The 13,108-nt window shown below is 41.0% G+C and overlaps 1 protein-coding gene across 1 annotated transcript in view; it reads left to right on the top strand.

Annotated features, from left to right (window-relative positions):
• Window positions 1–2,685, top strand: part of lrp5 (low density lipoprotein receptor-related protein 5) — a 210,757-nt gene extending 208,072 nt beyond the window's left edge. The window contains exon 23 of the mRNA XM_038808188.1: window positions 1,148–2,685. Coding sequence (XP_038664116.1) covers window positions 1,148–1,418 — 271 coding nt within the window. The 3' untranslated portion in view covers window positions 1,419–2,685. The remainder of the gene's footprint in view (window positions 1–1,147) is intronic.
• Window positions 2,686–13,108: the final 10,423 nt, after the last annotated feature.

Raw genomic sequence — 13,108 nt, 5'->3', positions numbered from 1 at the left:
TCCGAATAGTTTGATACCCTCGGATTTTTAACTCCCAGTCGTGACCATCCTTTAACCATGTTTCAGTAATGGCCACTAAATCATAGTCATTTACGATGATTTGTGCCATCAACTCATTTACTTTATTCCGAATACTACGAGCATTCAGGTAAAGTACACTCATGTTGGTTTTTTACCTCTGTTTTGAATCTTAACATCTCCAGTTTTATTCCTTTTGTTATTACTGGGCCTATTCACTGAGCTCCCCTCAGTCACTGTACCTTGTACTGTCGCCCTTTTAGATTTTTGACTATGTCTTCTCTGCCTTGCACTTTTTCCCTTACTTCCTTTTGCTTCTGTCCCTGTTTTACTACCTTCCAACTTCCTGCATCGGTTCCCATCCCCCTGCCACATTAGTTTAAACCCTCCCCAACAGCTCTAGAAAACACCCCCCCCCCTAGGACATCGGATGTAAATAAAACATCCTACGATTTTAATTTCAGTCAGAGTAATGCCACCAAGTCTGTGATGGAGCTAATAAAACTGCATTTGCACAACCCTCTCCAACTAAAGCATGATACAGTAACTGTCAGGTCTGTTAGTAGCTGAGTTGGTGGCAGGACTGCGGGAGGTGGATCAAAGAACAAAGAGAACGAAGAAAATTACAGCACAGGAACAGGCCCTTCGGCCCTCCCAGCCTGCGCCGATCCAGATCCTTTATCTAAACCTGTCTCCTATTTTCCAAGGTCTACTTCCCTCTGTTCCCGCCCATTCATATACCTGTCTAGATGCCTCTTAAATGATGCTATCGTGCCCGCCTCTACCACCTCCGCTGGTAAAGCATTCCAAGCACCCACCACCCTCTGAAAGAACAAAGAAAAGAAAAAAAAACGTAACATGAATGTAACGTGAATGCATTCAAGGTTAAGGGGGGGTTGTTGGGTTACGGGTATAGGGTGGATACGTAGGTTTGAGTAGGGTGATCATGGCTCGGCACAACATTGAGGGCCGAAGGGCCTGTTCTGTGCTGTACTGTTCTATGTTCTAATTTACAATTCTAGATGTCTTAATGCAAAATGCGCACCTTAAATCTTGGCTTTGGCATGTGTAGATTTTGACTGTTGAAATGAATGGAAGAGATACTCAACATTGTTTTTCAATTTTACAGACATTACATTATGCAAAGTGTGGCGCCACCTACAACTCCATGCAGCACTGACGTATGCGATAGCGATTATACCACAAGCCGGTGGAAGAGTCCCAAATACTACGTGGACCTAAACTCCGATTCAGATCCTTACCCACCACCCCCTACCCCTCGAAGTCCATACATGTCAGCGGAAGAGAACTGTGAAAGTTGTCCACCATCACCTTCCACAGAGCGAAGCTACTTTCATCTCTGTCCTCCCCCTCCATCCCCCTGTACAGATTCCTCATGACCCTATCTAAAGATACATTTTTATAATTCTGTACATAGCTTTAAATACAAACAGAGAGAAAGTATATTTTATGAATTTAAAAAAAACAGATGGGTGGGATTGTCCAAATGACAGTGTAAAGAGACTATGAGTTGATCGATAGGGGCAAAGGAGTTTTCTTACAGTTGAAAAGAAAAATATTTATAACTGTATTTTTTTTAAAGTAAATACACCACTTGCATCTTTGTGCCATATGCTCATTGTACAGAACAAATGGGGAAGCTAAAGTATAAACAGTTCACAAATTCCAACACAGGCACAGTGGATCAAGTGGCCACATTCTGTGCCCTCTAATTTAAATAGGTGAAATCCGATTAGAAACAAAATTGCAGGATGCCGTATTCATGGATACCAAGTGGACAATTGTTTATTTTGTACTTTTTCTACCTAATTATCAAAATTATACCTGTTGTTCTGTGGAATTTAAATATTTCATCATTAATATTTCCAATCTGAATGTCACCACGGTCTGTTCTGATGACAAACATCATCGTTGTATTAAGGATTCAATGCACGCAACCCTCTCCAAATTATGTGAACTTGAAAATAAACCACTAGCCGGAACTTTTGTGCGTTTAGTGTCTCAGTGGGTTAGCAATACTATCCTTTCATGTCAAGAACCTGTGTTTGGATTCAGCCAAGATTGATGACATTGAAGTCTGTCATATTTGCTGTTTTCTAAGGATACTAAGGAATGAATTTAAGCAGCATCAGTCCAGCCCTCGCGAGTTCAGGTTCAAGACAGAATAATAATCCACAACCCCATTGTAAAGTTATACTGCCACGCAGAGGATTCCTGATGTGGGAAACAATAGTATCACGCGGGTACCTTTTAAGGGGTGCACCTCTTGAGGTTCTGATGAAAATAAGTTGAGCTAAATAGAAGGATTTTACCCTTTTATCTGACTTTGGGGCACTTGACAATGCCTCTCGCTGTCAATGGTTTAAAAAAGAAAAACGCTCCACCTTAACACAGATATTCCTCGCTTTGTTGAGTACACGATTCTCCAACAAAAGATTACAGGGCAAAGTTCTAGTTGATTGTTGTGTGATTTGTACTTTAACAATAAATTATTTATCATGGATAATAAAACCAATTTTTTTCATTAGAAATTATCTTAATGTTTGGCATTTTTTTCCCCTTTGCTTGTGTGCACAAAAGTTGTAGCTGTCACTACTGAAATATTTGAGTGCCTATTGTAAATAAATTAAAGGACCTGCACACTAATAATAAATATCTAAGATTTTGTTGGATCGGCAAGCTGCCTTATTTATCATTAGCATGAATGTGCATGCTTGCACCACTAATTTGCAATGGCAGCATTAAACTTAAAATGAGGGACTGTTGACCGACTGTCTTTTGAGATCATTGCCGTATGCAGAATCTTTAATTCCAGAAAAGAGCCTTTTATGAAAAGATGTCATAATACCCTTTCGCTTTTTGGAAAGCGATGCAAGGCTTTACATTCTCAAATTTACCTCCTTAGCACCACAGAAGTTAAAAGTATATTTTATCTAAATTCATTGTTATTTATAAAATGCTATCATTCACAGATTCTATGTATAATTTTCAGCAGCACCACTCCGTGTACTGTCTCTGTGCAAAAGACACTAGCTTTAGCTATAAAGAACAACAAAACTTTTTATATCCAATCTTTTCTCTACTGCCTATTAAAATAACTGTGGCCATGTTTTGGGTAAAGTCCCATAACATGCGTTTCCTTTTCAGCCTGACTAATCATTACAGCGAGGGTACTTTATGTCCTTGCATTAAATGTGCTTGGCTTTTTGGGGTGAAATATGAACATACTGCTGACTTGCCTATCTCTGAAGCAGAGACACCAACTTCAGATTGTTCTCTTTTCCAGCTTTTAGCGTTTAGTGCTACAGTACCCTTGTGCATTTTTTAAAAGATTATCCTTTAAGGAAATATGAAACCTTGTTGATCTAATTCTATGTGATCCGTCTTAGTAAGGCAGAAGTGCTGTTTCATCAGTAAGTTTTTTTGTTTTCCATTGATTTTGGTGTACACGGTATTCAAATCTATCACAAATATAAGTCAAGTCCCTTAAAAGGCTGAGGCAGAGATAGTATAAATCAAGCATATGAGTGACTGCTAATTAAATTCCTGCATCCTTTGGTTTTATTTTGGGTATCTGCCTCAAGCCTTCTACCAGATTTCAAATATGAATCATCATCGTTTCTTTATTATCAATTGAAGTTGGAGAAATATCAAATAGAACGGGATTTAAGAGATGCACAGTGATCATACTTTCAAATGCTTACGCTGTTGAGTTTGGGATCACCATAATCTCAGTGAGATTATGTGAAAGTATCAGTATCAACAATTTGGGAGGGCAGGAGGAGGTTATATTTAAAATGGAAAAATATTGATCCCAGTATGTTCCCCTAGTGCATGCCTGCATGGCATCTCTTGTTTATGAATGAAAAGCCCCTCTCGGTGCTGCTGGTCTGTGAAAGTTTAATATGGCCATATTTGGCAGGTTCTCATAGTGCCTTACATAAAATTCTTGTAAGTAATCAATAATTGGCTTATTAGTGTCTTTGTGATTAAAAACATACCATTCACAGTTTTTGTTAGTGTTGCACCATTTATAGAATCATTGCTTCATTTCTATGTTATATTATCCTTTCCGCCCTGTAAGTCTGGGATTGTGTTTCTTGCACATGAGCCACCTGATCCTACTCTCATGCAATTACCCATTTTATATTCCTTGTTTTCAAGCAACAATCTATTTTCCTTTTTAAAGAATCAATGTTTTCTGCTTCTTCGATTATTTGTGAAAAGTTCTCAATTCTAACCACTAAGAAACTTTTTCTTGCCCTTCCCATCAATTCTTTTTCTCATTAAATATGCCTCACTTTGTTGTTTCCACTGGTTGGATATCAGTTGCGATTAAACTCAACACAGCTCTTCATAATCTTGAAGACCTCCATCAGGTCCCCTCTTATGCTGACGTGGGTTGCTGAAAACACAACACATCAGTCAGCATACGTAGAGATAATAAATAAGTTAACATCATTTTTTTGACAGAACGGAAAAATAAACAAGCATTTGGAAAAAAAATCAGACTGAGGTGATCACTCTACTGAACAATTGAAGTAGCATAAACTCAATTCAAGACCGAAGAGAAAAGTATGTGAGTAATTGATGCAGTGGGAGATGAAAGATCTGAAATTGAAATGGGAAAGGTACTAGTATTGGGTGGGATCACTGGGCCAAAGCAGGCCAACAGCCAGGGTGTAGATTCCTCTATCAGTACTCTTCTGACAAAGGGTCTCCACTTCAGATGTTGGTCTATCGCTTCCTTTCTCCGCCAGTATGTCCACTGCACGTTGTCAGCATTCTCTACCATTGACCGCTAGTGAAAATTCCCTCCCTTCCCATCTCTCTTTTTGTACCTGCAACTTTCCACCTGAAAACATCCTCATGAATCTATACTGTATATTTTACATTGATTTTGTTCTTACAGAATCATCGAAAAGTTACAACACAAGGAGCCATTTGACCCATCTTGTTTATGCCAGCCTGAAATTAGAGTATTTGAATCATATTCTCTGAAGCTCTTGAACACGTTCAAAACTATCTCGCTTTTCTATCCTGTTTGACTTTTTATAGATTTGTCAATATGTGCTACCACCTTTAAATGACTATGTTTTGTACATCAGTACATATGCTGCTCCGTTCATGTTAAATGTTATCTTTTGGGGTTTACTTCCTTTCCCTACATTAATCTTCAAATCGCTTTATGTCACACATTTCTATATTGGACTATATGGTCCTGATCATCCCAGTCGCCTCTCGATGTCATCATGTAGACTTTGACAATTATTGTCACTATTTACCATAGTGTTAGGGGGCCAGTTTAGCTCAGTGGGCTAGACAGCTGGTTTGTAGAACAAGACCAGTAGTGCAGGTTCAATTCCTGTACCGGCTGAGGTTATTCAAGAAGGGCCCGCCTTCTCAACCTTGCCCCTCATCTGAGGTGTGGTGATCCTCGGGTTAAATCACCGCCAGTCAGCTCTCCCCCTCAAAGGGGAAAGCAGCCTATGGTCATCAACAACTTCTGATACTGTTCTGCAAATCCCAAGATTTTTAACGTTGCCGTAAAAAAGACATTTTGCCAATGCTTTTCATCTTTGATTCATCAGGACAAATGCAGGGATGCCAAATTTCAAATCATCACGACAATTTATACTACAGGAGTAATGGGAGGGGGCAATTGTTCAAATTCAATTGTGTGTTCTGTAGATTAATGAGGCTTTGTACTATTAACTTTCTGTTACAATAGGTTTGGACATGGATAATAAAAAAGCAGCACTTTATATTCCATTACAAATTCCACCTGTCACTTCAGCCAGATGTTTTCTTCCTGTAATGAAACCCCATCAGCCTCCAGAATGATCTGGAGTTGATCATTCAGCACTGCACCTCTTGGCTTTTTCCTGTACTTCACATAATTAATTTACAACTTTTTAGATAAGCCTGCAGATTGTTTTCTCCCATACACATGCAACTTAATTTTGTCCACTGTTATTGCAGCATGTACCCGTCTGCCTACCCTATTGCTCTTGTAAATGCTTAAAATAGTGATTTTTCTTTGTAATTGTATTCCAAGTTTAAGATCTCAATATCTTGATGTCTGTGCAGGTTCATAACTTTTTCACTGAATGTACTGCTGTGTAGTTGCCACTGACCAATATGATCATTTTAATTTAATCTAAAGTTGTGAGAATTGTAGCAAATCTTCCAGTTCCTATTCTTACCCAATTGCGAGAGGATTGGAACGAGACAAATGTATAACGCAAAGGCAAAATATTGCAGATATTGGAAATCTGAAATAAAAATATAAGTGCTGGAAATACTCTGCAGATCAGACCGCATCTGTGCCAAGAAACAGTTAACATTTTAAGATAATGCCCTGAAGAGACATTGATATGAAATGTTAACTCTGATTCTCTCCACAGATGCTGCCAGATTTGTTGATTTTCCCCAACATTTTCTGTTTTTATTAAAGGTTTCATGCAGCTAATCATTTCAGTATTAAGCTCATAAAGTTATTTCTACCTCTGCAAAATATTAAATTTTTCCAAAGCAATTCAACAATTCGCTTCTCCACACATGATTTATTAACATTATTCGCCTCATTAAATTTGCCATTTTAAGCACCCAGTACATTAGATCAATCTCAAACAAGAGGGATAGCAAAAGCCTTCTCCAAGAGCCTCAACAGTGCAGTTTTTCATTTAGCCACCAGGTGGTGCAAAAGAACAAACTGCAGCAAAACTCTCCAGTTGCCTATCCATGCAACATTCTTCCCCATCCTCAATTTTTTTTAACAAGGCTAAGATCAAAGACTTGTTATGTGAGGAATCCTAATTATGTATGCCGCGGTGTGTTTGAACATCAATACGACGTGCCACCACTGCAGGTCATAGGATAGATAAGCTTGCTGGACCAAACGCCTTCTGTACGAAACCTTCTGATCACCTGGACCATTAGACTTAATTACCTGATCCTGCCCTTCTATCTGACCAGTTTCCTTTCATTTTGATTTAAAATAATGTTTTGCAATGCAATTTGTAATGAATACAGGTATTTGTACATCATTCCTTGAAAGTGCTAGTACAAGGAGATTGTACGAGTACAAGAAGTCACGGTTCATTTATACAAAATATTGGTTACATTTGATTTGATTTATTGTCACATGTACCAAAGTACAGTGAAAAGTGTTTTTCTGCGGCCGAGGAATGTACACAGTACGTACATAGTAGACACAAGAATAATCAACAGGGAACATTGACAAATGGTACATTGACAAAACAGTGATTGGCTACAATGCAGAACAAGGGGCCAAACAAAGCAAATACATGAGCAAGAGAAGCATAGGGCGTCGTGAATAGTGTTCTTACAGGGAACAGATCAGTCCGAGGAGGCGCCGTTGAGGAGTCTTGTAGCTGTGGGGAAGAAGCTGTGACATCAAATAAGAGTGTAGGGATCTGGGAATTCGGATACATAAATCAGTTTAAAAAGTAGCAACATAAGTTGATACGGCCATATAGCGTGCAACTCAAAGACGAATAGAAAGAAAAAAAACAGGAAGGTAAATTTATGTAGAGTCATGGTTAGTGTTCAGTGAATTATGCTGATCACCATGCTACAAAAATGGTTACTGAAGCACTGGAGAAATTTACAGATGTGTTCCCAGAATTGTGGGGACGCAACTGTCCGGAATGGTTGAGTAGGCTTGGGGCGCTTTTCCCTGGAAAACAAGAGAACTGTGAAGGGACAGTTTCCACTTGTGGATGAGCCCAGATGAAGCAAATAAATACCAAGTAGCCACTGACAGATGAAATCAAGAATTTAGGAGGAATTTATTTTCACAGAGTGGTGAGAGAGTAAAACCTGGGGCCACATGGATGGTTAAAGCATGTAGCACTGATACCTTTACAGGGAGGCTTGATGTGCAAGTGATAAAGGTAGGAATATAGGCAGGGTGAGAAGAGGTGATTAGAATGGGAGGCTGAATTTGGAGCATAAACATCAGCGTAAACCCAGCCTCATTGGACCAAATTACCCACTTTGGTGCTGTAGGTTCTCTGTAAAAACCATAGTGAAGTTGTGTGCAATTTTGGATTCCCAATATGGAAAGTCGTAGAAAGCAAACAATACAGCTTTGTGAATGATGGAAAGGTTTCTATTGCTTGCAGAGGAGGCTGCGGAGTTGTAATATAGGTCTTCAACGTCTCCGAAATGTTGTGATTCTGAATTGGGGAATAAAAACGACTCCCTGTAGTTGGGAAGTCAGTGACAAAGGACCATTAATTTAAAACAGAGTGAGGAAAGAAATGTCAGAAATGTTTTAAAAGTGTGGCATGCTGCCCCTCACAAGATAGTAATGTCGTTAAAGTTTGTGTTACAAGCATGTCTCAAAGTGGGGCTCACCAAAAAAACTGAAGTTTGCAAACAAATTGCTTTGACAACTGCCACAGTGGTTGGAGGGCAAGTAACGAGAAGGCACAGCAGCTGGCTTGGTACCTTAAATGCTGATTCACTGCATAGCAATTCTGCAGCACGAAACTGCAATTCAACTCACAAGTAATGGACTGACTACAATAGCAAGTGACATTGTCAGCCTTTGAACTTGTAACTGGCAATGGATATAGGGTTGCCTTTACTTTTTTAGTCACCAGGTTTTTTATTTGTTGAATGATATTTGTCTCTAATGTTAAAATTTATGGCCAACATTTGGTCTGTTCTCGCCTCCAGCTCCTGGTGCCCGCATGTTGAAACCTTTTGCTTGTATTTCTTTGTATAAATATTTGTAAAGACAACACCAAATCACTACATTTGTAATAAAGATGCTGTTGATTTTTATAATAAATTGTTTTATTTTAAAATCATCATTTTTTTTTGGTCACTTGAAATTCTTTCTTCAGTTTAGCTCAGTGGGCCAGACAGGGTTTGTGACGCAGAACAAGGCCAGCAGCGCGGGTTCAATTCCCGTACCAGCTGAGAATTCTGAATTCTTCCTCTGTGGACCCAAACAGGTGCCGGAATGTGTCAACTAGGGGCTTTTCACAGTAACGTCATTGCAGTGTTAATGTAAGCCTACTTGTGACACTAAAAGGTTATTTATTATTTATTTTGAATGCACAACAGAAACGACACAACAGTAAAGAGAAGTCAACAGTAAACCCATAGAATTCCTACAGTACAGAAAGAGCCCATTCAGCCCATCGAGTCTGCACCCACCCTTTGAAAGACCTACGTAGGCCCTATACCCATCCTGTAACCTCATCCTAATGGGAAATTTAGCATGTCCAATCCACCTAACCTGCACATCTTTGGACTGTGGGAGGAAACCCACGCAGACACTGGGAGAATGTGCAAACTCCACACAGTCACTCGAGGTCTGAATCGAACCGGGGTGGGTGGGGCGGGGGGGTGCTTAATTACAGAGATGCTGCAGTTTGGAGAGCGCACACATTCATCGTCTGCCTACTGGGCGGAGCCAGCAGGCAGAGATCTACCCCCTTCACCTGTAGTACAGGGGCCTTACCGTAATACCCTTGTATGCAGTGCAGTATATACAATATAATACAACAGTGGTGACTTCCACAAGGATCGATGTGGGCAGTGCATAGGGGGCCCGTGAATCGTGTCCACATGTCCTGGGCGTGTCCAAGATGGAGGGGGTTCTGGCAGGGGTTTTCGGACGTGATGTCCGAGGTGTCGACTGTGGGGACCGTTCCAAGTCCGGAGGTGGCGATATTTGGGATGTCGGAAGACCCGGGAGTCCAGAGGGTGAGGCCGATGTCTTGGCCTTTGCCTCCTGGTAGCCCGGAGACAGATTTTGTTTGGGTGGCGAGATCCGGAGCTGACGAAAGCCGGGGTGTGGGTGAGCGACCTGGCAGAATTCCTGAGGCTGGAGAAGGTCACTTTGGCTCTGCGGGGGTCAGTAGAGGGGTTCACCCAGAGGTGGAATCCGTTCATCGATTTCTTTAAAGAGGATTGAGGGGTTGGGTGGGGGTAAGGGAGCTAAAATGGGGAAGGTGGGATGTAGCGGGGTGTTGGTGACGATGTCAGGAGGATTGAAGTTGTTCATTGAGCTGTTTTGTTCTGATATTTTGTGTAAATATGTGAAAATGCCTTGAATAAAAAGGTTTTTATAAGCCCACTAAAATAAAGCAAAACAAAAGCCAGTTACAGAGGAGGCTGGAAATCTGAAATAAAAACAGGAAATGCTGGAAAACCTCAGCAGGTCTGGCCGCATTAGTGGGCACAGAAACCGAGTTAATGTTTTAAATTCAAAATGGCTTCTTCAGAACAACACAGAGGTTGAAATGTGATGCGTTTTATGCTGTTGATATAGAGGCCGGTGGGGCAAAATAGAAAGTTGGGCAGCACTTTTCAAACCCATGACAACTACCATCGAGATTTTAGGAGGACAAGGGCAGCAGACACATGGAATCACCACCACCTGGAAATTACCCTCCAATCCACTCACTTGGAAGGGTATCGCCGTTCCTTCACTGGCTGTGTCAAAACTCTGAAATTCCCTCCCTAACAGCACTGTGGATGTACCTATATCACATGGATTGCAGAGGCTCAAGAAGGCAGCTCACCCACCACCTTCCCGGGGGCACTTAGGCATAAGCAATAAAAGCTGGCCTCGCCCATGATGCTCACTCCCATGCATGAATAGCAAAATGGTTAGGGCAGGTGAGATTAAATGTTGTAATTGAACATCAGACAAAGGAGGTGGGAATGATAGTATTACAGAATAGGCTTTAATAGCAGAATAAAGGTCAGCAGTGTCTGAAAGCAAAATAACAATGCGTTAGTAGCAATGAAAGGGTCCGAGCTGTCTTAAAATAAAAAAACATGAGAACAAGATAAGACTGGCACTTGGAGGCTGAGGGGAGGAAATCCAACATGGAGGACAGAGATCGTGGTCTGAAGTTATTGAGTTCAATGTTAAGTCCAAAAGTGTGCAGAGTGCCTAATCGGAAGATCAGGTGCTGTGCCTCCAGCTTGCATTGGGCTTCGCTCAAACATTGTGGCAGGTTGAGGACAGACATAAGAGCCAGAGAGTAATATGGAGAATTGAAATGACAGGTGACCAGAAGGTCAGGATCGTGCTTGCGGACTGAGCAAAGGTGTCCTGCAAAGCGCTCACCCAGTCTGCATGCCGTCTCCACAAAGTAGAGGAGATCACAAAGTGAGCAGCGAATACCGTAGACTAAATTGAAAGAAATGCAAGTAAATCACTGCATCACCTGGAAGGAATGTTTGAGGCCTTCAACAGGCAAGAGGGAGGAGTTAAAGGGGCAGATGTTGCACAGCAATACGAACATTATCATTACCATTCCATTTGCCGTGTATTCCATGGCATCTTTGTCATTTAATCTCTCCTGCCCTCTAACCTATCCCTGACTTTCTATTCTGTGTCATCTGCCCCTTCTCATTTGACGGCAGAAAACCAATTACATTTCTACCCCTCTCCAGTTCCAGATAAGTCATTTTGGACTGGAAATGTCAACTCTTTCTATCTCCACAGATGCCGTCAGCAGAGTTTTTCCAGCATTTTCTGTTTCTATTTCAGTAAAGCGTAATCCCTGTCTAAATATGCAGCATGTAGTGTTGTGCGGTTAAATGTTTTGATACACAACACATTTGCTTCCTCGCAATGAAAAATAAAGCTTTTAATTTGCATGTAAATGATGCTCCCTGGTGGTAAGGTGGTTTATTTGTTGTCAAGGAACAATTATCCACACACATTTGTTCTCGACTGATTTCTTTCCATTGCCCAAGCAAAGGTATATTGAGCTCCGAGAAATCCTGCAGTATTGTCGCCTGTTACTTTCCCTTAATCTGTGGTGGCGACTTCATTGTTGCTTCAAGAAATTTCTCCTTGCTATAAAACCAATGCAAAATATTGACCCAAATTCTGTTCAATGTCTATGTCTAATAATTTCTATGATTTCACCTGTTCAGTGTTAACAGAGTATAAATATGTTTGTAGCCAAATGTGAATCTTGGATTTGGTTTAATTTTCACTAACATTCATCAAGATGTGTAATGAGTTTAATTTGTGTAAATAGCTTCTTCTTGAATTTTGACTTCCACTGTAAAAATCAAATTACTGGAAGGTAATTTGACAAGGAAATATTCAATGAATGGCACCATACTAGGAAGTCCCGAAGAACAAAGAGACCTTGGTGTGTTTGTAAATAGATCTCTGAAGGCAGAAGGGCAGGTTAATAAGGTTGTGAAAAGGGACATTTGCCTTTATCAATCATAAGAAGTCTTGCAACACCAGGTTAAAGTCCAACAGGTTTGTTTCGAATCACTGGCTTTTGGAGTGCAGTTCCTTCCTCAGGTAATGCTACACAGAGAGGAGTCTGTACGCACACATGAGCAGAGCTTTCAACTGATATAAATGAAACAATGGCTGGAATAGTCTGGCCCCTCCCAATCCCCTGCAGGGGTCAGGAAGAAAGCCAGTAGGCCTGCAATTGTGGTGGTTTGGTGTTGGGACCTGTACCTGACACCTTTCCACCTCCACCAGAAGTAAGTCGTGGGGGAGGGGGCCCATGGTGAAATTTCTCACTCTTTCTCCATTTGAGTCCCTTGAGTGGCCAATTAATGACCACTAAAATGCCTCTTCCCACCGGTACTGGTATCATCCCAGCTCCAGGTGGGCCTGCCGATGTATAGCCGACACAACCGGTGAAACTCTTGTGGGGTGTCTTTCAATCTGCAGTAATCTGTGCATGATTGAGGGCAAGGAAACGGTGCAAGGGGGTGGCCACTGGTAGAATCTATGCTGCCATAAGTGGAACAATGAGAATCTTTTGAAGATTGGTCGCCAATTCATGACACCAGACACAATGGGGGTAGATTTTCTCCTTGAGGTTATCCATTTTGGTCATAAAAATGGAAAGGAACGTATATTTCATATGGCGACACACTTCAGAGAGTTTTGGTGCAGAGGGATCTGGGTGTCCTTGTGCTTGAATCTCAGAAAACTAGTACGCAGGTGCAGCAGGTCATAAGGAAGGCAAATGCAAATTTGGCCTTTACAGCTAAATATGAAAGCAGGAAAGTGTTGCTGCAACTGTAC

This window comes from Scyliorhinus canicula, chromosome 9, assembly GCF_902713615.1.
Source record: "Scyliorhinus canicula chromosome 9, sScyCan1.1, whole genome shotgun sequence".
Classification (NCBI taxonomy): Eukaryota; Metazoa; Chordata; class Chondrichthyes; order Carcharhiniformes; family Scyliorhinidae; genus Scyliorhinus; species Scyliorhinus canicula.
Note: the sequence above shows the minus strand (reverse complement) of the source record. Positions and strands in the feature narration are given on the sequence as shown.